This window comes from Lepeophtheirus salmonis, chromosome 11 (genome assembly GCF_016086655.4).
Source record: "Lepeophtheirus salmonis chromosome 11, UVic_Lsal_1.4, whole genome shotgun sequence".
NCBI classification, from domain to species: Eukaryota; Metazoa; Arthropoda; class Copepoda; order Siphonostomatoida; family Caligidae; genus Lepeophtheirus; species Lepeophtheirus salmonis.
In genome coordinates, this window is record NC_052141.2 from 6179755 (window position 1) to 6206278 (window position 26524).

The 26524-nt window shown below is 32.3% G+C and overlaps 1 protein-coding gene across 1 annotated transcript in view; it reads right to left on the reverse strand.

Moving 5' to 3' along the window:
- The window catches only part of LOC121126004 (uncharacterized), a 75204-nt gene extending 52161 nt beyond the window's left edge, over positions 1–23043 (reverse strand). Inside the window, exon 1 of the mRNA XM_040721284.2 lies at positions 22774–23043. Within this exon, the coding sequence (XP_040577218.1) occupies positions 22774–22806 (33 nt within the window). The 5' untranslated portion in view covers positions 22807–23043. The remainder of the gene's footprint in view (positions 1–22773) is intronic.
- Between the last annotated feature and the right edge of the window lie 3481 nt (positions 23044–26524).

The window sequence follows — 26524 nt, forward strand, 5'->3', positions numbered from 1 at the left end:
AAGATACTATCCCTGGAGGAAAGATTTTGGAGATGAATCAGGGGCCCTTAGTAGGTGTTTTTTGTTTTTTTAAAGATCTTTCTTTTTCTCTACTTGAAAACTTTTAATAATAATAATTAGTTATTTAAAAATATTAGTGAACAATCTTGTGCTGACATTGCCACGCCTCTTATAAAATTATTAGGTACTTTTATAATCATTATTCGAAGAATATAAATAAACAGAGAGAGGGAGAAAAAAACAGTAGGGTGGCTGTGATGGTTTTTTAGTTACGTCCGTCTCTCTATTCTCGCCTTGGTTGGGTGTAGGTCTGAGACAGCTACGATTTTTATTGAGCTGGACTATTTGGTATTCGGTTTGGACTCGTTCCAAAGAAAAATCCGGCCTGGGTCGGTCTTACAAAAAAATCGGTGGGGAACGATTCTATGGATTAATTGTTGTTGAGGTCAGTTGGGTTTCAAAATGATGAACATTGACCTACAATAATATCATGTGAAGTGAAAGTCCTATTTGGGGATTGCTCACAGCTTAATAAGACCTAATTCTAATTCAACTAATCAAAGTTCAGAACACTATCAAGAGGAAAAAGACCCAGAATCAAGACCAATTCTTTAAATGAGTTGTAGATCCTATGAAGTCAGTTGTTTTTTAAATTATACACATTGACCATTAAATCATCTGCTGTGTTGAAAAGAATATATTTATCAAATCTGTCCACTGTTTTATAAAGGTTAAATTTTGTTCTGAAATGGCGGTCTGGGATCAAAATATAAATACACATTGGTGTATAAATAAGAAAGATAGACCGAACCGGAAGAAAATCGCTCTTGAACCGAACCTTAACACTAATTCTCACATACTTATATGTATATTTTTTTTTGGTTTCTCTGCTTGAGTTCGTGTTTTTTGTTGTTCCTCGTTCTCCCTCGGTGGATGTCATTGGTTAATTAATTCCATACGGAAATGTATGGATTCAAATGAGAAGTCCCACCATATATGTATGTACATAATTTAATTATTAATTTGTCAAAACTTCAGATGGCTATATTCAATTGTTTCATCTTTTCTTATTCTTCATGGGGTTCTTTGTAGATACTTTGCTGGAACAAGGTACGCGGAGTGGCAACCTCAAAGTGTCCTAATACATCCATACCCTACATTTATCAACGAATTTATTTATATTGACCTCCTAATGGTTCACAAATATAATATTGAGAGACTCTACGTTTTGTTGGTCTCAAAAAATGTATTTCATCGAGAGGATAACAAGGCAAGGTAGCCGTTTCGATCAAGTAAATTTTTGAAGATAGTTCACAAAAGATCAATTAATTGACATATTACATATTCTCATGGCTGAATTTATTCAATGTAGTTGAAAAATGTATTTGATTCCTTGTAGATATTGCTAGTTTGCCCACTGACGAAGTAAAGAAGATTGTATAATAATAATGGTTTAACAGTGGGAGTCACGATATGGTTAAGAAAAGTGTTTAGAGACGAAAAATACCCATTAAAACCCCAAGAACACCATCCTCACAGTCATCAAGCATCTGATGGAGAGATGATGTTTTGGAGTGTTTATCAGCTAATGGAAAAGGACAACTAAACCGACTCGAAAGAAAGAATGGACAGGACCGTGTACCCAGAAAAGTATAGTGAATAACTCCTTTCCCTCTGGGTAGAGCACTGACAATGTCCAAACGCAAAAACCCAAACCAAACCCAAAACATACGGCCAAAGTAACAAAGGAGTGGTTCAAGAGGAAGTACATTAATGTAAGTTTTATAAAATGGCCTAGCCAGTTTCCAGATCTCAATCCCATAATAAATCGGCAAAGGATCAAATACTTATTTAGTCCACATGTTTCAAGGTCTAAACTAACTTAATTTACCAGTACCATTAATTTTGGACTTTGGCTATGCTTGCTCCAGAGACATGTTACTTTATCCTTGCTAACATTATTCTAAAACTCTTCAAAAGGATTGAAAATATTCACAAGTATTCGGATCATATTTGAGTAAAATTTTGTAGCTTTCGTTTTGTACCATATTCAAGGCTATAGCATTAACTTCTGGGAAGCTAGCATGAACACAAAGACATCATATCCCTGATAGAAAAACGTCTAGAAAACTATGAGGATATAAACTTGTTTTTTGGGGGTGTTTTGCTGCTAATAGGAATCAACGACTTTATAGTATCGAAGGGGAAAATAATTGAGTCCATCCTCTGGGAAATTTTCTGCGACAATCTCCCTTCCCTTGGTCCAGAGCAGTGAAAATGAGTCGTGTTGAAGCTCTCCCAGAAAGACCATAAACATACTGCAGCAAATCAGCAAAGTAGTGGCTCTTCTTTTCCACAAAATACACTGAAAATAAGTCGCGGATAGGTGCACGACAATGACCCAAAACATACAGCCAAAGCAACAAAGGAGTGGCTCAAAAATAAATATATTTGGTTAATGAAGTGGCCCATCCAGTTCCTGGACCTCAACCCTCAATATTTGTCAGTGAACAAGAGGATGGACGGGGCCATATACCCAAGAAATTTTGGTTTGCAACCTCCTTTCCCAAAGACCAGGCGTTAAAAATAGATCGTGGATAGTTCTTCCAGTACGACCATGATCTGACACATACCACGAAATCGACAAATCAGTACTCGAGAGGAAGCACATAGAGGTCATGGAGTGGTCCAGCCACTCATTGGACCTCCATAGTGCATACATACATTGGTATATGAGCCCATAAATATTCATTGAAAGGAGTGTTTTAAGGCAGGATATTACTTATTTAATTCATTGAAACATTCTATTCACCTTCTTTTCTTCACCATGATTTCAAAGGGATTATGACCATTTGTACAATAAATAAAAACAGGATCCCTTCATAGAGTGAAGTGTATAAAGGTATAGTTTGTCATTGTTATTTGACCGTTTTGATAATAGGGGTGATGATGTAAGGGTCAGAGCCAGAGAAAGAAGGGAAGAAAAAAAAGGTTTGAATGCCCTTGACATTGAAACTTTTCATGATGATCTCTGAATGAAATATATTTCAAGATATAAATAGAAAAGAAACATCAACAAGTTAAGTGTGTTCATGTACAGGGTGAAGACTCAAAAATTACAAAATTTTAAAAGCCGTTTTCCCTTCCACAAATGGTTATTTCGTGCCATTTTTAAGGCAAACTTGTAAGCAAAAGTTGATCATTCAACAATTTGCTACACTTTTTATTCAGTATGTCCCCCTCCATTCTGAATGATGGCTTCAATACGGGGTGGACCAGAAGCACAGTTGGCCTTGATGCAGTCCGAGGAAAAGTTGTTCCACTCCTCTATGATCACCCCCTTTAGGGTATCGACATTTGTGTAAAAACTCTTGTTCGACTTGCCTTCCTAGATGCACAAAACAGATTAAATCCAAGGGGTTCACGTCAGATGAGGAGGAAGGCAAGAAGTCTGCCGGCCAAAAGGCAGCCATGTTCTCCTTGCAGAAATGCTACACCTTCTTAGACGTGTGTGCCGGGGCCTAGTCTTTGGTGAACACATAGTTGTCCTTATGGAACGTGCTCTATATCCACGGCAAGACATGGTACCTGAGGACTTTGTTGTAGATTTCCGTTTTATAAACTTTCGTTGTCATTGATAAAGTAGGGAGGTATCTTGCTGTCGTCAGACACCACAAGGCTTATAATGTTTGTTCCGAAAGGATCCCTCGACCTGAGCTTTTGATTTAGACAAGAAGTGATCACTTCTCCTGTTCTTGTCAGGGATCGACTTGTGATCGATACTACATCCTCTCCCTCAGATTTTTACAAATGAGAAAAGATGAAAATCCATATATATTTCTTTACTTATTTTTTACAGGGTGCAACAACGAAATATGGTACTTCGTAATTCTGGATTTTCCCCGGTATATATGATGATGAAATTGCACAATTCTTTTTTTGTGGTAGTATTAGGTTAAATTATAAATTCTAAGCGATTTTTGCTAGATGTCTTTACTGAGCTATATATCAAAGAAATTAGCTTTTAACAATAAGAGAGATCGATAGCAGAAGGGTTTCAGAGTTAAAGATGTCTCTAGTGGAGGTCCAAAAACTCAGGATGGACACCAAGAGCACTGCTACGACTGGGCGTCCAAGGCTTTTTGACCTCCTAGCTCCTTAACCTGAATATGAGTGATCATTTTGTCTGAAGCTACTTTAAGTCAAAGGCCAACATATATTCTCACACAATAAAAAGTCTTTGATCGACTCCATTGTCTTGGAATGCAAGAATTTACACGGGGCTCTAGTTTTCCAAGCCCCGTGTACAGTTCAGAAGCCGAATGATCGACTCCATTGTCCTGGAATGCAAGAATTTACACGGGGCTCTAGTTTTCCAAGCCCTGTTCACAGTTCAGAAGCCGAATGGAGGCTATTATTGAGGCCAATGGAAGTTAAATTGATTGAGTTATATTATTAATCATTGAATTCTCTGCTCCGCCCTTGCGTGTGTGTGTGTGTTTTTTTTTTTAAATAAATCTTTAAAAAAGGCCATATTATGTTAATTCAAAAGTAGATAGATCAAAAGCCCCGGATTTCCTTGTTTTAGCCTGAACAACCCCCTCAATATATTGTCAACAAACTTGAGGCAATTACAGGCTTTTTAAGAAGATTATTGTAACAAGTTAAGATACCCAAGGATTTCAGCTATAGTTAAGAACCTTGATTTGATTTAAAATACTTATAATTGGGGGATATGATCTATTTCAACCATCAAATCCATCAATTTATCATTCATTTATTGTGACAATGAATTGGAAGTGTAATTTGTAGAGGGTTAATACGAATAATTTAGTTATAGAAATTGATGACTATTCGACCAAAAATATCCACACTCAATTTTGAGAAAAAATGTTCTATCCTGCTTGTATGCGGATGGGCCACATACTAATTTTTTTTTTAAGAAAAGAAGAATTATTTTTCAAAGACGATTTTTTTTTTTACTTATTTGATTGATGATGACTTTACATTATTTTATTTATACATATATCGCTATTGAATGAGTAAGAAAAAGGCTTGTTTGCCTGATGCTTGTATACATATGTACATATCAGAAACTACAACAACATCATACAAACCAAAAATGGGACATTGTATTTTCTTTCCCCATCAAATATCCTCATCCATCAATTCATGACAGGGAAAAGAAAAAGAAAGAAGAGGTCAACAGCACGTGTGTGATTCTATCACCACTCCCCCCTAGTATAGGTCGCATTATAGTCAATAAATGACCTTAGTAATTGCCTTTTATTGAGTTTAACTACTAGTTTGTTGAGAGATTATAAATTCACTCATGGATCACGTACATAATGTAGTATCATGACTCACGAACAAAATGTGACCGGTAGTGCAAATTAATGTGACGTTTAAGCCTTGTTTACAAACAGGGTGCACAAGGAAAAATGTTGGAGCTTTTTCTAACGCAATTATCTCTTCAACCATGTATCAGATTCCAAAAAAATCAAATCAAATTAAGAAAGCTTGATTGATTCTGAGTTATTGAATATTCGATAAAATCGCCTTCAGCCTCTATTACACTCTTTATACGAGGTGGAAAGGGTGAGCAGGTCTTCCCATTTGGTCCCTTGGCAAATCCTGGAAATCCTTCTTTTATGTTGCGGGGCGTTGGGTTATTTTGTCACCTCCCACATATAAAAATCCATCAGATTAAGAGCCGTTGAGTTCGGAGGGGAGATGAAGTCGTCAAAAATGTTTTGGAGCCATTTGAGCCTGTTTTTTTTAAGGTCAGAAAGCTGTCAGAGTGAGCACACTCATTTTCTGTTTCTTTTATTTTGATATATAAGACAAAAATACGATTAATGTGAAGTAATAAAAGACGAAGCATACAAATGAGGCCTTCCTTAAGAATTATACGAGTAAGTCCTTGTTGAACATAGTGTAGAATCAAGGATCGACATTGTCCTTGCAATTTAAAGAGTATGATTTTTGTTTATTTTACTCCGGCTCACATCTACTCGCAGCTGATCATCTAATACACCGTCAGTACAGCTTAACCGAGAGCTTGCCCGGGAGTATATAAGTATAGGTAAGTTCTTCTTCGATTTGGAGATGAATTGAGGATCGATATCAGAGCAATTCCTGCCAATATAATTGCTGAATACGGAGTGACATTTGTGTTTAGTTCCTTCACCTCACAGCTGCTTTCAGCTGATCTAATAATCCGTGAGTACAGCTGAACCCATTTCCTCCCAAATATTCTTCAAATTGTCAGACTTAACATGATCATTTTTCGGTTTCTTTTATTATTACGTTCTGGGAGGACATGTTTTAGACAGTACTGTGTATGGCCGTACACAGGGAAATATGTTGTTTTCGGATAATCTGTAGATTCAATAATGTTCAAAGAACAAATCCCCGCTAAATATGCAAATTTAAATATCTTTAGAGACGCTCATTGAAGGCTGTCATATATATATATATATATATAAATAACAATCAGGTGACTATTCAAAAAATCTTTTAAAAAATAAGTAAAATACTTTAATTCATTTTCGTTGAAATCTACCTTTTTTCATTTTTCCAAATAAGTTTTCCCTGATTTTTTTGAACCATTATATAAACGAAAATGGATTTGTTTTCAATGCTGTTTATTTTTTTTCTTCAAAATCATACAATATATGATTATAATCCCATAGCAGATCATCACCTCCGATCTCAATTACTGCTCAAAGTGATGGCAAAGGAGCAGAAAAAGATGAATCAATAAACCTTTATTTTAATAGAATTTATAATCCATTACTACAGAGAATTAATGTGGCAAAAATATGTACATATCATCATCAACTAACCCTGGTGCATATGAGTAAATCAACGGAAATATATACCGTTAGATCACAAGCCTATGTTATGTTTGTAACAAGGATAACGCCTCAGAGTTGTAAACAATATTACTTTAAATGCGTGCGATATTTTTGGTAGTTGGCCATCTGGCCAGGTTCTAAATCTGTTATTATTCAGTATATGCTAGCGAATCAAAAGCTATTGTCCATATTAGTCATTTGGTTGACTGTGAGACTACGGAAGTTTTTCTTTTCATTACTTGCTCAAAGCCCCACTGGGGAGCCCGATATGTAGGGCAAACAGGAAGAAGATTCAAAGAAAGCGTGAGAGAACATGCAGATTACATTAAGAGAGGAGAATAAGTTTCTGGACTTCATTACACTGGTGGCCATTAGATGCATTTAGTGAGAGTACAAATAATTGAAAACGTGACCTCAAATACATCAGTGATGAGACTCACCCGAGAGGAAGAGTGGATTCGGAAGTTGAACACAATGAGAGGAGGACTGAAGAAGAAATCGTGAGGAAACTTTGTATTTTTTTAAGAAAATTTTAATTAAAATAATTAATTGCCATATTTTGTTTATTATTCATTTGTAATTATTATAGTCAATCAGGCTTCAAAATGCTTCTAAGAAGGAGTGATATACATTTTAGTGTACAGAAAAAATGGTGTTTTGTTTTCTCCTTAGTCCAACTGAAAGAACTCTTGTTTATCTTACTCCAAAATTAATCTTCAGTTATTATTCTAAATTCATTATTGAATGACAGAGAGTAACCCTGATTATTTGTTAGGGAATTATGAGTGTAAGTCCTTGTTGGACTCAAAGTAGAATTAAGCATCAACATGGGATTAACTCCTCCTTATGTCCTTGTTAGTTACAGAGTTGGACTTGAAGTTATTTCCTTAATCTCGCAGTTAATTTAATGGGACGTAATCACAGCTAAGTTCCACTCCTCATCTTTTTTTTTAAGCATAGCAACAATGCTTACAATTTACAACCCTAATGATGATCCCTCATCGATATCCCTGGGATCAAAAACGGCACTTCCAAAATGGGTATAAATATATACATATAGCCTGAGTTACAAATCTTAAACATTGTTAGCGTGCAAGTTTAGTTGTCATCAACCTAAACAGTGTTTTTTTTGTTTAAATTTCTACAGCTGACATCAGTTTTAACTGGATATATATGGCACAACACCTCGTAAATAGAGTGGTTCCCAAAATTTTTGTGCCCAAAGCACAGGGAAAGACAAATTTCTTAAGACACCTATTCCCATCAAATCAATCATTTCGATTATTATAAACTATTGCAAATAATGCATGGTTGTCACAAATCGTACAGCACGCAAATGAGCTTCGCTCATTTATAATTGAGCGGGGGAGCGCTCAGGATTTCTTGAGCTGTCCAATTCTCTACATAATTTGTAAATTATAAAAAAAATTGAAACTTGTATTTTGCATTTTAAAACACAATATATTAGGGCCTAATTTTAGTTTGATAAACTATTGCGTGGAGAGTTGTATTGTTCCTTATTTAGGACGGATGTCCCGTATGCTTCATTCTCGATCCGGTCTAGTTCTGTCCACCATTTAATCTATAATCATTTAAAATTACACTATTAATCTCATTAAGTTAGGTCCTTGATAACCTTACTCAACTTTTTTGTCTTCTCTTTTTCAACCGTTCTAGCGCTAAAAGTCCGAAGGACCAAGAGTCATAAAGAACCGGTCTTAAGACTTGACTGGAACGAATAAATAAGGAAGGTCACAACACTAAGTATGACCTCTCATCGACCTGCTTTCTGTTTTTGCATAGTTTATATATATACTAAGGCATTTATTTCAATATATAATTTACTTTTCTTTTCGTCAAAACATTAATATTTTTTTTTAAAAGAATACAAATGAAAATTTCTAAGATATTTCCTTTATATGCTAAAATCCTCTTTTTCTTTTCAAAAATATAATTCAATTCTTTTTAAAGAAACTTTATATATGCTCATTGTTTTAGAACCACTCATCTTCTTTTAATTCAATGAGCAATTGTGTAGTATCATGGTTGGAAGAGAGGAAACACGGAGGACCACACTTTGAGGTTTTTTTTTATATTTATAAATACATACTTTACAAAAATATATATTCATTGAAAAAAGAGGCCTTGACTAGGGTTTTAAAGAAGGGGGAAAACATATTTTATATTTTGGTGGGTAATAATTAAAAATGAGGATGCATAAAGATGGGTATCCTTGAGTTTTATTTTTCATTCACAGAAGCCATGATATTGAATTATGGGAGTATATATATATTGACAAATGATCCACTATTCAACCGTTACTTTTTACTTTGTCCCCCAACCCAAAAAAGGCCGCAAATAATCCGGTAGCTCTGAAAATAAGTAGTTAATCAAAGCAACTGCTAACTATGTCTAAAATCTTACATAGTGTATTATTCGAAACTGTATAATAATATTGTTTAGTAATATTTGTTGAAAAGTGCAGCTACCCATTTCTATTTGCAAAAGATAGCCAATATTTATTCATATAAATAACAATATAGTCAATATCTGTATATTTATATAAAATAAAGTTTGTGTCTTTATTGAGTTCCTACACGGTTAGGCCTAGGAGGTTGAATCTTTGCATGGGTGTCTTTTTTTAAACGTGGCCGAATAAGAAGGGCCGCCAATCATTTCACGGGCTGGATCATATAACGAAGATCTATTCTATACCCAAATTACTAAAATGTTTTTTTATAGGCCAAAGGATTTATTAATTGTGTTATTAGTTGAGTTATAAATCCAAAAGTGACATGCGTCTCAATAAATAAACTCTACAAAATTGATTTAAAATCAAAAAAGTTATGGGCAAAAACAAGAAATCGGTGAAAATTGGAGTTTCTTTTTTTTTTTAGGCCCTAAAAAGTGGATTTCCAATGCAATATTATATTTGTAGATAAAATAAAGTTTGTAGAAATTTGTCTGGAGATTCGTTTACATATAAATTTGACTCATAAAAATTAATAGCTCACTGAAATATCTGTAATTTTTTGACTATCATGATTATTATTTTTTTTTCATCAAACGTCAATTGTCAATTTTTAAGATGAAATCCCACAAAACAATGTAATTCGGTCATAAAATTATAGACCTTAACATAACTTTTTGTATGTTTATTTTCTGGAATATATTATTACATACTTTTTGCAAAACTGAATCATTTTTCCATAACTTTTTAGCTTTTTGCAAGTACGAAAAAAATCGTGGTAGGCTTGTGTTACTCGTTACAGTAACAATAAATGCTATTGACTACTTTTTGTTTGCAAAATTAGTATACATAAAAATTAAAAAGTCAACGAATTTTGCATAGGCATAACTTACGACTCCATATGACTCAGTTGAAACAAGGTAAAAAAAAATCATGTCTTACCTGAAAAAAAGTTTAAAAAAATATTAAAATCAGCATTAGATACTTTAATAATTAATTAATATTTGTTAAGCAACATCAATATACATATTTGGTTATATGTGTTCACTTTTGTGAGGGTCACCTATTATCAAACATGACATATCCCTCCTTTTTAGGTAGAGCCACGGTCTTAAAGATTTTTTTTTCTGGACGGATATTTTGGTCTAGAGCACAAATTCAAAACGTAGAGATAAATTTAAATCATAAGCATAATTTTTATTTTATAAAAAAAGAATCAAATTTGACAGCTCAACCAAAAAGTTGGATGGAATAAGATTTCCAGACCGAACCTTAACGCTATTTTTTTTTTTAATAAATAAAAAAGAGTCAATTATTACCCATCAGCTGTCTTTAGGTGATAACATTTATACAAATATTTGTTGAAATGTGCTCACTATTGAAAGTTAACCTGTCTACAAAGATGATTTGTGAATAGAAAGAACCAATAAAATATGATTCAAAATCAATTAGATACATTTGTATATTAGTTTATTTTAAAATTCATTATATATTATGGCCATATTTGTCTCGTCAACACATAAATAGGCAGGAATGATTTTTCTCCAAATTGAGAGTAACCCTTGTATTCAAATCTACAAATTATTCTTGTAAATCCTTTGAGCGCGTCGCAAATTGGATTTAAAGACTCCAAAATTGATTGTCACTATAAAATAATTAAAAATTGATTGATACAATTTGAAAAGGCTCATATCCGGATCCTTATTAGTCTTTCAAATCAAATAAAAGTTCTTCCCTACAGCTGAAATCCTGGGTTATTCTTAACTCATTCAACACATTTGGGCAGTGTGTACATTGGAAAGCTATCGGATGTCAAAATAGGAACAACAAATACAAGAACTTAAACCTTACTGCTTATCAAAATGTATCTCCCTAGTGCCTCTATGGTTTTATTATAAATCCGGCCCTATAATTAAATTTTAACTATGCTATTACATTGTTATAAATCTTATTTCTATATATTAGATAAAAATAAACTATTATATTGGAAAGAATAAGATAATTTTGACAAACTATTCAACTTTTATAAACGCTAATTCATCAACATAAATAAGAATTGTACACATTTAGACATTTCATATGAATTTTCAGTACATATTACTTAGATTATGTTCAAATATCACTGTCGATCATGATTGGCATCAATTAATATTCAATGACATTGTTCAGTCTAATTATAATTATTAAAGCCATTACATGAAGCAACATTAAGATTGATTGGAAATTTGACTATTGGAAAACCCAAGATGGCGTCTTCTTTAATTATGATGCAATTCATGACGTCAATAAAAAGACTGTATGCGTGTTAAGCAGAATAACTCCAGCCATTATTGTACTTTGATTGATTATTCTACACGACTAAATAAATATTGACTCATATGGCAAAAAGTCAAAATACCGTTGTCATTTTTCAAATATCTAGAACTCCATTATCAAACTCAAGTCTCAAATCCATGTTCTATATACTCCGATATTTAATATTTAATTTTGCTATGGTCATAAAACTTTGAATTAAGAGAAAGGCGGCTACTTTTGTAATCTCAAATGAGGGATGATCATAAATTACATTCAGTCACAATTAAGTTATTTGTGTGTGGCTATATACAAAATACAAATTTGTATTGTATATTTTTTGAAGGAGGCGGAATATAAATTATGGTCAGTTGGTTTTTGAGTTATTATCTTATTTATGGAAAGGAAAATTAAAATCGGGAGTATTTTATCAGAGATTTAAATCATTAATTTCTTAATAAAGCTAATTGTTCGTTATTTTTTTATTTGACGTCCATGTAATCAGGGAGAGGAACAACAATTACTTTTAAGCTATGAAACTTTTCACTGATGACGTCATTATTTGTATTGTAATTGAAGAAAACGTCATTTTGGGAGCTCAAAGTTGACATTTTATTTACATAAAATGGACAAATTTCTATTAAATCTTGAATAAAACGCCATCAAAAGGCTTTAAAATTTATAATAAGACTTAATAATTGCATTGAATACTATTTTTTGCCTATGATAACCACTGATATTTGAATATAATCAAAGTAATAAATACTAAAAAGGCCTAGATTTGTACAATTATTATTATTTTTGATCGATTAGGGCAAGAAAGTAGGGTTAATTTTTACTTTTGTAATAGTTAATGTTTGTCTAACCTATGGAAATGATGTTGTATAACGATGTAATAACATATTTTGATACACTTAAGGTTTGATATCTAATACAACCAGGCAATATAGACCTATACTTTTGAAAAGCAGAAAGGTTTGAGTCCTTTTATGTATTGACCCAACTTTCACATGATCCAATATACGACTATTTTCCGTTATATTCAACAAAAAAAATAGTTTTCATCAATAAAAAGAATGGTTGTTTATGCCTCTCCAAAATGGCCGACGTCAACGTCACATAAAAACACTATTACTAAAAGAAATAAATATATTTTTGTTTCACAGTAGATATAAAACCCCTTCCAAAATAGGTCAAAGATTCGTTAATAAGTTGTTCAAATGATCAATTGAAAATTAAAAGAGTTAAAAAACTTATAGAACACCTTCATTAACGTCACAGACGACATACATTATACCCCAAAAGTAAAGCCATATTGGGGGCACAGTTGCTTATATATATATTTTACATAATTATATATTAAACTCAAATGAACACATGTCCAAAAGGATAAAAAAACAACTGTTGCATGTTTAGAAGTAAAAAATGTACAATTTGGTTGTGCAATATGGCCGGCTTTGATACTGATGTCGTCACATGAAAGTGATTTGTTTTTCAAAAAGATACTACGATTTAAATTTGCTAAAATATTAATAGTATATTATCATTAACACAAAAGCAAGCTAGGATGGTGTTTGTCAAAATGGTGTCTGTATTACATTTGTATTTTTTGATGAATGATCGCTCAGTTTTATCAACAAATTATTCGAATTAACTCTTTGGAAGTGCTTCAAAGTGAACAGAAAGTAGTCAAATTCATTTTCACAATAGTTTATAAATTGATAAATTGTATTTAAAAGACCAAGTCGGGGTCATATTAAGTCACATAAATCAAATGAACCCTTTATTATATAGTCTGGGACATTTCAACTAATTCCAGAAATTTGAATGCAAAGCCTATAATTGGGCAAAATATGTCGTTTTTTGTATAAAAATATATGAGGAAATGTTTGTTTACTCAATTATTGTTCAAGATGTTTTTTTTGTATCATTTCACCACATATTAACTATGAAGTATTCAAACCCGTTCTTCCAATCATCTCACTGCAGAGAAAAAAAATGGATACAATTTGTAGGATTTTTTTTTTTTCAAAAATCAAATTTTTTGGAATTTTTTTTTCAAAATTCTACAGGTATTCACAAAATATTATTTTTTTAAATTTATAAATACATAGCTAAAAATCTAAATCCTTGTACAAAAAACGATTTCTTTTTGAAAAAATTCCTACAATTAAATTTAAAAGATAAAATTTTTTGGAAAAAAAATACAATTTTTAGTGTTTTTTAGTAAAAAATTTCCAAATTCAGAGTTATAAATTAAAGTATATTTTTTGTGATTTTTTTTTTTAAATACGAAAAAATTCTGCAGGCACTGAGAGCCATTGTCGCCAAGAAATGGGTATTATTATAATCAAACTGAATAAATTGAATGATTTTTTATACGTAGTGAGTGTACATAGATTAAAGTAAATGCTATTTGCCGAGGATTTAATTGAATAATTGACTATATAATGTGTTTTTTATACGTTAGTAATACCAATTAATATGTATGGTATATTATAAATACCTGTGTTATGTATTGTATGTAAGCCTAGATTTCAAGGCCGGGCTCGGGTGTGAAGGCAAGAAAAATATATGTGTATGTTTATAGAAAACAAGAATCTCGTATACGAATCTTTTGAATGAGAGAGAATCAAAAATTAAAGACAAAAATTGCTTCAAAATATGTCAATCTTTTATAAATATGTAGGATATTTAATTAAGAGAGTCAACTGAAGCAATACACTCCTTAGGGCCTGCAAGAAACCTCATGCTAGTTTGGATGCACTGAAATCCTCCCTAATTTGTGAATGGGACAACATTCTCTTGGAGATGATCTGTGCCTGCTGTTATGACTTCCCAAACAGACTCAAGCCTGTAATTTCGGCTAAAGGATACCCTATTTGTTTAATTAGTTTTTATTTAAAAAAACAACGAAGCAAAGTTTGTCTGTATGGCCGTACACACTTGGGCAGGGTTTTGTCCGTCCTTATTTAGGATTGGAGACTGACGTTTCGTATAGCTCAGTCTCGGTCCGGTCTATTTCAGTCCTACAACTTATATAGTTCGGTCCTTCATGACGTCCCTAAACTAAATTTCGTCTTTTATTAATCAGTTCTAGTACTGAATGTCCGAAGGACCGAAAGGACCCATCCTAGTATTGGACTGGACCGAATATATAAGGGGTTTCACAACACTACCATTGGGTATGGATAATAACATCCACATCTGCTTCCTTCCTTCTAAAAGGATGTTCCATTTAGAAAATTAGGGCATTTCACTATGTGCTCATGGGATAGAATCTGATTAATTAGTCAGCTCATACAATTTGACTGAATTGAGATAAACATCTTCTTTTCTGCAAAAAACTTGTTAATTTGTCGTAAAAAAGTATTTTCAAGTAAAATTGATTCAACTTAAGAGCCGTAAAAAATGAATTACGTATATATGAAAAGACGTCACTGGGTGTACTGTAAATAGTGTTCTCTCATTCATATGCCAACACGGTATATAGAAAAAAGTGAGTAAATGTACAGTTGTACATACAAATTGCAGGCGTTTAGTTCAACATATATTAAAAAAAAGAAAAAGATGGAAGTACTTTATATAATATTCGAAATAATTAATGTGACTTTATGTAGATGGAGTTTGGCCAAGAGCTAAAGTACTCTCTGGCTCATCTTTTTTTCTAAGACTGTCATTATTATTCTGTTTATTCGACGAGAGAACGTCTAAGTATTGAGTGAGAAGGAACGTGTGTGTCAAGCTCATGAAAAGCGGACATTTGCACAAAAGGATTTGTTGGGAAGTTATCCTCAATATTATTGAAGCAAAGTGTGTCTCTTGTGCGATGCCTAATAACTCTAGGCAATGCTAGGTACTATCGCTTGAATATAAATAAGTTTGGAAGAATATTTACCAAACGGGCTTCGTTAATAAAATTGGCCTATATCTGAAACACAATACGACCTACAACGCCAATTTATACTTCATTTATTGAAATTAAACAGATCTTTCAAATGATAATAAATAAGTTGGGATCAGACTTCTGGTTGATAATTGGGATTAGGATGAAGTGGATTTTGTTAAATTAACGTGTCCAAAGTTCAATTGTATGCTGTGATTATATACTAAAAATCTATCTGCCTGAAACTTTAGTTTACGGGGAACGCTGTTACATATATGAGTTACACTAAGTTGGGGTCAGACTTCTGGTCGACCCTTAAGATTAGGAGGAAGTTGATTTAATTATATTTACAGATTCAAAATTCATTGTCCACTGTGATTATATACTAAATTATATCCGACTGAAACTTTAGTTAGGGGGATTGCTGTCACATACTACAAATTCCTCTCTCCTCTCTCCTTGAGGTTCGGCCCCAAAGATATTAGGGCCCTAAAAGGTATTTTCCTCTTTAAGATTCAAACTCAAGTTATGAAATCGTACTTTTTTTTTTAATAGAATATCAAGGAGAGTCGATCCTTCCTTCAATAAACTTTTACTCTGACATCAATCATGTACGTATTTTTATATTGCACATATGAAATCCAATGCCAAGATCATGAAGAGTTACATATTTTATGAGAAGAAGAACTTTTACTTATTTAACAATAAATTAAATTGACGAATTTTATTTATTGTTTCTTTTCAATGTGTTGTAAATTTTTTTATGTGGATTGTGATTACATTCGTTTTCACTCTTTGTTCTTTTTTTTCAGGCATTTTAATGCAATAGTAGAAAGTATTTCAAGAAATAATGTATTTACAAAATATTTATGCCATGAATCCAAAAGGTAGGCACTTTGACATGACTTTACTGCTTGATTGTTTTAGAGCCATTTATAACAACTTAATACATATAAATATATTGGCCATTTATGTAATCTATCTATGGAGAAAATATATTGCTAAGCAAAAATAGGTTCTACACTGTTCATTTATTGATATCAAACATTCCTTTCAATTACGTATAATAATCATTTTAAAGAACTGTTTATATTACATAGTAACTCTCGACAAGAGCTACTCTTATCCATTGAAACAAGGGATTAGATTAATACTTTTGTCAGTTATCGGTATCAGACCATTATAATGTTTTGTGGACCGAACTAATTATATTAAATAAGTTCAACATTGTTTTAGATCCTTAGATTGTTATACTGACGTCATAAATTGCATCATAATTGAAGAAAATGCCTTCTTGGAGACTGGAAGTTGATATTATTAATATATATGTATATTATATAAACTTCCAATAAATCTAATGGAAACATCAAACATCAAATGGCTTTAAGAATTATAATGAGACTTAATACTTGAATAGAATACAACTAAAGGCCAATGATCAACAGTGACATTTGAATATCATCCAAATAATATATATTAAAAATCCCTATCAAGTATCTTAAGTGAGAGATTACCTAAATACAATTGGGTCATTTAAAAAAGTTTGGTTTGTATGGCTTTATCACGCTAACACAAAAATACCTATTGACGTCACAAATTGTGTCATAATTGAAGGAAACTCCATCTTGTGGCCTCAGAGTTGGGGGCGTCTGCAGTGGGTTGGCTGGAGGGGATGTATCCCTCCCCCAAAAAAGGAATTTTTGCTTTTACTCGAATTTTTTGTGAATAGCTTTAGATTTTTGACATTTTTTTCCAACAAATTTAATATTTTAAGTTTAATTTTTGATTATTTTTTTTAAATGTACAATTAATGCTGTGTAGAAATAAAATGAATAAATCTTGATGATACTTCATCAAATGGCTTTAATAATAAAAAAAAATCACTTGATGTCAATAATCAATAGGGGTATTTGAATATAATCGCTGTAATATGTACTGAAAATCCCTCAAATGTCGAGATTTGTACAATTATTATATATTTTGATCGATTAGGGTCGAGAAAATATGATTAATTATAGTGAATATATTCTATTCATTACATTGTTATCGTTCATTTTTATATAAACTATGGAAATGATATTGTATAACGATGTAATAACATTTTTTTAATACATTTAACATTATAACGGAGACAATAGAGCCATACACTTTTGATGGAAACCAAGGTTAAAGTTGTTTTATTTGTGGGTCCATTTTGACATTGTACAAAAGCTTACTATTTTCCTTCATATGAATAAAAAAGGTAATTTTTTTATAAAACTTGGTTGTTAATACCCCCAAAATGACCAGAAAGAACAAACAACAATGCTGACGTCACATGAAAACCTCCTAAGAACATGTTTTTTTTTTCGAGGCTCCATTGTTACTCTAAATTAGTTGTTCTCAAATGGGGATAAGCGTACCCCTTGGGGTATTTGGAGGCACTCCAGGGGGGTACTTGAGATATTTACAGAATATTTTTCAAGTGATATATAACTCAGGGGCGTCTGTAAGGGACTGTAGCCCTCCAAATTAAGAATTTTATATTTTTTACACAAAATTTAATTATTTGTCAAAAGATGTGGATTTTGAATTTTTTTTTTTGCAAAAAAACTTAGTTTTTTGAGAATAGATATGGATTTTAGAGATTTTTCTCTAAAACTTTTTTTGTGGGTGTAGCTAAAGATTTTTGATTTTTTTTTTCCAAAAAAATTTAATAATTGAATTTTTTTTTCAAAAAGTTTAAAATTGAAAATTTAATTTTTTGTCTACAGTTGTGGATTTTGAATTTCTTTTCCAAGAATCTTAATTTTTTATTGGAAAAAAACTTGGTTTTTTTGAGAATACATATCGAACAAAAAAAAAAAAATCTTATTTTGCTTTAATATCATAGAATTTTTGAATTTTTTTTTAAGAAATATTATTTTTTGAGAATAAATATAAATTTTTGAAAAAAAAAATTGACAAAATTAAATTTTTGAAATTTTTTACTGAAATTTTTAATTTTTATATTTGTTCAAAAAAAAAAAAAATAAAAAAATACAAGCCCTCTTTCAAAATATAATCCTTGTGACTGTCACTGAACCTAAAAATTATTTGTGCTGGGGTACTTTGCTTAACTAAATATTTTACAACTCGTACATTTAAAAAAAAAGGTTGAGAATCCTTTTCCTATAGTAACAAAATCTCTATTCAAGGGTCAAAATCTACCATTAAGTACAAACCACGCCCATTGCTCTTTTCCCCTCAAAGTATCAAATTCCTGTGTTTAACAAATTATATAGGACTTAAGGGCTTGAATGTCACGTTCCAGTTGATGAAGCTGACCTACGTACAACGTGCAAAAATGTTCCTTCAATATGTATGTGCATCTGTAACAGACTTTAATGTAAATATGTATGTATAAAAATTATCTGATTTTTGGTACAGCAAGATAGACATACGCACTTTGCAGTAGGATAATCAACAATGGTATGACTGTTTTTTCAATGTTGGTCATTGAATCAAGATGTTGTTCTAACAAAGATTTTTATTTTTTTAATTATTGCAATCTGTCTTTTTATTTTATGATAAAGATACCCAAGGGTATTGACAATAGTTTATAGCCTTTATTTAGTTTAAGAGACTTATATTGGCCCAATACGGCCTTTCTTAACAAAAAATCCCTCAATTTTTAATTCTTTTCTGTTGGCATTTAATTTTGACGTCTTTAAGTACAATTTGCAGCCCATCCAAAGGATTAAAAAGAATAATTTATAAATAGAAAGTAGTGATATGGAACAAATGAAGGAGTCCACCCTCATTCTAGCTTCCTTTTGTCTTGACAGACAAAATATATATAGGACTTTGTTATAAATATAGTTTCACCTCTATATTTTAGAGCCTACATTTGATTTAAAATATAAATATTAGCTCCAATAAAGCTCTACCATAAAATCATCAATTGCACTTTGATTTCGACAATCAATTTTAGGTACTTTAAGAGCGTCATTTGGAACGCATTCAAATAGTTAATAATAATAATAATTGGTGGAAAAATATTTCGTCGAAGATTAAAAATGTAATCTACAATCATTTTAGCTTGCTTTTGTGCTGACGAGTCACATATATAGGACTTTTGTTACAAATACATATATAAGTAAATATTGAACATAGTTGAAATCAAATTAAATTACTTTTTTGTCAAATCCATATCTAAAGAAAAATATATGAGAAAAAAATTGAAAAGTACTAGTTTCATTTGATAAAATATATGTATTTATTCAAATGATCTATGGATATTTGCTGTGAGGATATTCACGGAATGTTAAATATGAATCCCTCCATGAATTGCTTGACAAAAAAATCAAAAAAAAACTATTCAATTAATAATAATCATTACGTAAATATCGTGTTAGTATTTTAGATGTTTCGAAGAGTCTATGTGTATATAGTTTCTCTCTGTTCATCAATACGACTTATTCAAGTGTGTGGATCATTATTTCCTGGTCGTTATTTGAATCCTCAAAAACATAATTAATTGTTTAAAATATAAACACTCATTTGGTTTTTGCTACAAGGAACAAATGCCCTCCTCAAATAATTTAAAACATTAATTAATCATGTAAAAATATGGTCAGATTTTCCCCTTAGATTTTTACAAATGATCCGCTTGGCAGAACAATTTATAAATATTTTCTTTTTTGAAAAAAAGCCTGATGTGAAAATATTTATACGAATAAAAATAGGCCTCATCAATTAGTGACCAAATTGACCTTGACCTTGAAATTCAATTTTTTAAAGAGATATACACGCTGTGCATCAATATAAAATCATTTCGGAACAAAAATCATGAAAAGGATACATTTCCAATTACTTTTTTAAACTTCATATTGACATATTTGAGTCAATTATATCGGGTTTTCTACAAATTTATGGGAGAATTTATGATGTGCAGGAGTGTTATCTATAGTTTAGAACCTTCATATGATTTAGAAGCCTATTATAGGCCCCGATATGCCTTCTTTCAAACATAAAATCTATTAATTTCTCATTTTTTTTTATTGTAACGATCCATTTTGGCGTCTTTCAATACTATTTGCAGCATATCCGAAGGGTTAATTTGATAAATTTGCTTATAGAATTAGAGGATAATTTGTATGAGAATGCAAATATGATTGACACTCATTTTTGAGAAATATCGTTCTAGCTTGCTTTTGTGTTGACAAGGCACAACTATTTGAGGCAATTTGAGGCTGAAAAAAGCCTTCAATTGCGTTATTTCCTTGCTGAAACGCCTTTTTGGTCTTGTTTCATTTAATGTTTAGATAAAAATCCATATACTTTTATATTAAAGAATAGACCTTTTTAATCGCTGAACATTTCATAGACATATTTGAGTCAATGATAGGCGTATTATTCAAATTTCGGTGATGACTTGTCATACTACAGAGTTCTACCCATAGGTTAGAACCTTTATTTAATTTAAAATACTTATACTGGCCCCGATATGGCATTTTGTAACCATATAATCATTTAATTTATTATCTTTGATTGTGATACTTTAAGTACAATTTATTTAGGACTCAAAGATTTTATGATAATTATTTTTATATAGAAATGAACGATAATTCGTTAAATAATACAAAAATAATTCACACTCAGTTTTCTAGCTTGATTTTGTGATGACAGGCCACATATTTAAAAGGGAAATTATTGGCATGCCTAAAAAAAATTATGAAACATGCAAGAGTTGTAAATAAATGCCACAAAATGAGACATCATTTCCTTTAGTTTCATGATATTTTCTCACATGGAAACATAGTATTGATTATCCTTTAATCGAGTGATGTGATTTTTATAAAGGACTCATTCCTTTCAACAAGGGGCTCCCTGATCTTTTCCTATCAATAAATAAATATAAATTTGATTTTACGATACTTGTATATACGTTCGTTCAACTCTCTTATTCAAGGAGTGTATAGCAGAATTAAAGAATTTGGAAGACGTAGAGAGAAATTAATCACATTCAAATAATTCCACAAGAGAGAATTATGTTTTTTTTTTTTTTTAAATAAAAAGTTGGATATTTGCAAAAAATGAGGAAGGAAAATGCAAAGAAATTCTGTTAGAGAATCTTTTTTATTTTTGGAAATTGCACATCTGTTGTACAATTTGGTTTGGATTTCAACGTGGTTTTGTACAAACTGTTGCGTTTTAATGTATTTTTTTGGAGAGATTATTGTATTATAATAATTCATCTTTTCTCTTCCAAATTTCCAAATACATTTTTCATGAAACATTTAGAAATTGATATGATTCCCATTTTTATAAACTAACTGAAAAAACAAGATACTTTGATTTGGAATTTGGCTATGCTTATCTTGAGCACCATTTAGTTTTATTATACTTTAAAAAACTTTAAAAGCTAAACCATATTCTAGAAAATTGTATTAGCTTTCATTTGGTATCACTTTCAATGCTATAGCATATATCTCTGAGAAGCTTTGATGAAAACAACGATTTAACAGCCTGAATATTGTGGGCTTTGATAAGCGTCAAATGTATATAGCTTTATGGCACTTGAAGCAGTCATAGCCAAGGTCATATATCAAAGTAAATAGTGCATGTAGTTAATTCCGACTTTGGAGAATGGGAATAATATCCTTTTGCATTAGTTCGACGTAAAAAGTCTAGTTTTAAGACGTCTATTGTATAGCGAGTTGATAAAAAAAAAAAGTCTTATTTTTTCATCTCCGATTTTGAGCTCAATTCTCATTTGATGCTCAAATATATATTTTGTCTATACTACTACACATTTCCACTAACTTTTCATTCTTATATATTTTTTGACAATTAAATAAGAAATAGGTTTTTTAGTGTACTCCGCGATTGTCTATTATTGAAAATAATGGAAAGAAGAAATCAATCAAAAATTGCTTATTCGTGAAAATTGAGCATTTTGTTAGAAATAACTATTTTAGAAGAATGGATAGTCTTTCAAAAATATTAATACCGTTTCCCCTTAAAATGATTTTTTGCTCTAATTTTTTTCAATCTTAGAAAATGGCGTAGGACACCTAGAGACAACTAATCTATTTACTTGTCAAACACAAACAACAAATGCAAAATGGCGGATAATGTCAACACACTTTATGGACATGTGTACCAACACAATACAAAATATAATTTGAGAATCGAAGACGAATGGAGTTCAGAATGTGGAAATGCAGTTTCTTACATTATCAAAGGGCTCTATTTTAATTCCATTACTTAATAATAACATCCCCTGTCTGTCTGTTACTTACCCTTATTTTAGGCCTCAAGTTGAAAAATATCATGATGCTTTGACTCTCTTGACAAACGGTTGAACGTCTTTAAATATTAATATTTTTTTTTTGATTATATAAATAACCCACAGCGTACTCAGACAAAAAAAAATGTTCTAACTCAAACACACAAAAAAATATATATTTTTTTAATTATTAAAAAAAGGTTCCCTTTTGAATGTAGGAAAATGTGTACAATGAACCAAGATTGACTTAATGTCTCCTCTTTGGGAACTTGAGTTATACTGAAACATATATTTTCGGTTCGAGGATATTTGTGTCTCAGGGTAGGAACACAAAAAAAAAAAAAAAAAAAAAAAAAACTCACACACTCAATTCTTATCCTTACGCATTCTGACCGGCGTACGCAGTTCCCCTGACGCAGGATGGTTGCATTTTATTTATTCACTTTTCTTCCGTCTCCTTACCTTCAATTTTATATATGTTATGTGCGTAATGTGTAGACGAGAGAAGGGGAAAAAAACGAAGTCACATAATCATTTTACGAAGGAAAAATGAAGTCAAAGGTATTTGGCTTTATTGGCTTTAGACAAGGCAATAAAAAACCAACTACAACAATGTCCAAACATGTGTGATAATTGCTTCCATCCCCCATTTATAGCCCAAAATATGCACCCAAATCAACAGCATAAAATGAATATACACATATACAGGGTTGATCTGATCTGGTGGTAATCTTTTTATTCTCTTCAATTTTTCAAGAATAAAATTTTATGGAGAGGTTATTGTGAGAACATTTACTTAACAAAATCATTTGAAAATAGTGCTTGGCCCAACTATTATTCAAAATTTGAGCCTTTAACTCTAATAACTGCCTTAATACGAGGCCTAAATCCTTTACAACCCCGGACTATGGTGTCCAAATCCAGCTTGGTCCACTCCTTCTTGATGGAAGGCCACTGGAGACTGAACACTCCTTTGAAGAGTAGCACACGCCCTCTCCTTCCGACTCGCCTAGATAGAGTATCCAAAGAGGTCGTGTCTAGAGAGGAGGGAGGCCACATCTTGAGGTCACCAAAGTCCAGAAAGTAGTCTCTCAGGAAGGCCTGGATCTCTGGCCTCCGTCTTTAGTAGCAACAAAGTTGTCCCCGAACTTTTCTTTGGCCCAGGACTTTCTTTTCCAGACGTTTAATGTAAGCATCTGCATTGAGACGTTCCCTCCTCTCCATATGGGAGGGCATACTTGCCTGTGTTGACGACAACACCCAAGACTATGATGGCGGTGAATAAGCTATGATAAACAGTGGTACGGCTCCACTCGAGCTTATTGGATATGCCCATGGGGAACTTGCCGTGTGAGAGAAGCTTCAAAATCTCAAACTTTTGTTGCTACAGTTTACTAGTTCACGTTTGCTTTTTTTTATTGAGTTGAAACTTAGCATAATGAATCTTGAGTCACAGAACCTACCTTTCACCAAGTTTAAAGACAATCGACGTATAAATTTTCGATTTATTAAAATTTAAATTAAGTGTTCCACTAAATACAATCAAACCCTGTATATTTATTTCAACAATTAATCTCGAGCGATCTCTGCCTTAAAAAAATTGTATTTAAATCAGAGCTGGAGAGATGTGGATGTTTGGGAGTCAACACGGATTTTTTGTCGAGCATAAAAAAAACCACAACACATAACAGATGGGGTAAAAAGTCCCGGACTTAACAATAAAAACAGGGTTTTTGTTCAGAATTGTCTTTTTTTAAATTAATATTATATTTTTAGGGTAAAATTACAACACAAAATTGTTTTTGATCCATTGTTTTGGAATTAAAAAAAAAGTATTGTATCACTTAGATCAATAGATCATGAACTAAATTACAGATTATCATTCAATTTTGACACCTGTTTTTGAAGGTTGTTACTATATATATACACACTCAAGGAACTGGGGATCAAATTGTCGCCAAAATATTTTTCTACAAAAAACAACACAAAATATACATTTTTTAACTTTTTTATTGAAAATCAAAACTATGACGAGCATATAGGTATAGAGTAGCCAGTTCTTCGATATAATCACCGTTGGCATCAATAATGGCCTCTGAACCGGCCGCAGGCTCTTCTGACCATCTCATTGTCCATGTTGCTCAATACCTCCTTGATGGAATGCATCAGGCTGGCCTTGGTGCTATGGGGATGTCTGTTGGTATGTCTCTCGACATAGCCCCAGACAAAATAGTCCAAAGGATTAAGGTCGGGAGAGTTAGGAGGCCACAAATCCTTGGTTACGACGTCATAACAGTTCTCGGTTAACCACTGCATGGAGATTTTGGACACATGGCAGGGTGCTGAGTCCTGTTGCCACACCCAGGGCCTGTTTCCGGCCTTCATGGGCCTAGTAGGGTCATCCTCAACCATCTTCTTCACCTTGTCGACAAAGTCGGTGCCCCTGACCTTCCTGTCGGCGCCCTCCTCCTTCGGTGCCCTCTTTATGGTGGCATCAACATCCCAGGTGTCCTCTAGCTTCTTACAAATACGCTGAACAGTCCGTAAATTCACTCCTAAAGTTGAAACAATCGTTAAATTGGAGATTTCACCTTCATTATTAACCAATGCCATGACTACGGCGGACCTCGAAAGCTCCTCGTTCCACTTATAGCTCTTTATCTCCTCATATGATGACGGGATGATGCTAACTGAACTACGTATCGTCAGCTGACGAGAATAGCTTTCCTATTTGGTAACCGGTTTTTTATTTGATAATGTCGTCTTCAAGTTATCAAGGTTTAAAGTAGGCGACAATTTAATCCCCCCTTCTATATTCCTCTGCCAAGAATTTTAGATATCTTAAAGTTTTTGAGCTCAAATTTGTTATTGTAACCTGAAGAGTGATTTTGTATTTTCTAAATCTGTTATCATAATTCTTTCATTCTTGTGGAGAGAAAAAGATCTAAGTATGCTCAGTAACAAGAAGTGTGCCTTTTCATAATTGACAGAGATTGACACCAAAGATTTGTTGAGAAGCTATAGGTGTAAGTTCTTGCCGAACTCAGAATAGAATTGAGGATCGAAAACAGACTAATTCCTAACAACGTAGTTCAATGTACAACGCGCTCAAAAAAAGTTATTCAGTCGAACTCAATGTGTGTAGTTTTGTGCCTCAGTCATTCCTAGAGAAGGAAATATACTCTATGCCAATTGACTTGAAAGAAGATTCCTAAGTCGTATGGAGCAAATGTAATACGATAATGTTTACTGATGCTTAATCAATGCAAGTCCATCTGACCAATTAAAGAAATATTTAAAAAATAACCTACTCATGCTATTGGTTGTTACGGATATGTGTCTATTTTGTTACTCTGATAGGATGTTACGAGTAGCTAATCTAATACGTTTGTAGTTTTAAATCTCCACGCAAAGTCCGAAAGAAACCCCTTCTGGCACGTATCAAGGTCTTGTTTAGTTAATAGCATCTCCTGGAAGAACAGGAGCGAACTTTCAGACAAATTAGTCTATTTCCTTTCTGTTTGGCATTTGTTTGAATCCAGGAACGCCCTTCGCCTTTTGTGGGGCAGATTCCTTCTTGATAACACTTGTTTAGATTGTTCTTTGGTTTTAGAAGTGTATCCACGATTAAAGTCCTGTGGATTCTTTTTAAACAGCTGCCTACCGTCCTTGCAACACTTTACACGATTACATTTTTGATCAAGCGTGAGCACCCATTTTGCAAATAGCTTAGTCACGTCCAAATATTGATGCAAAGTAATATG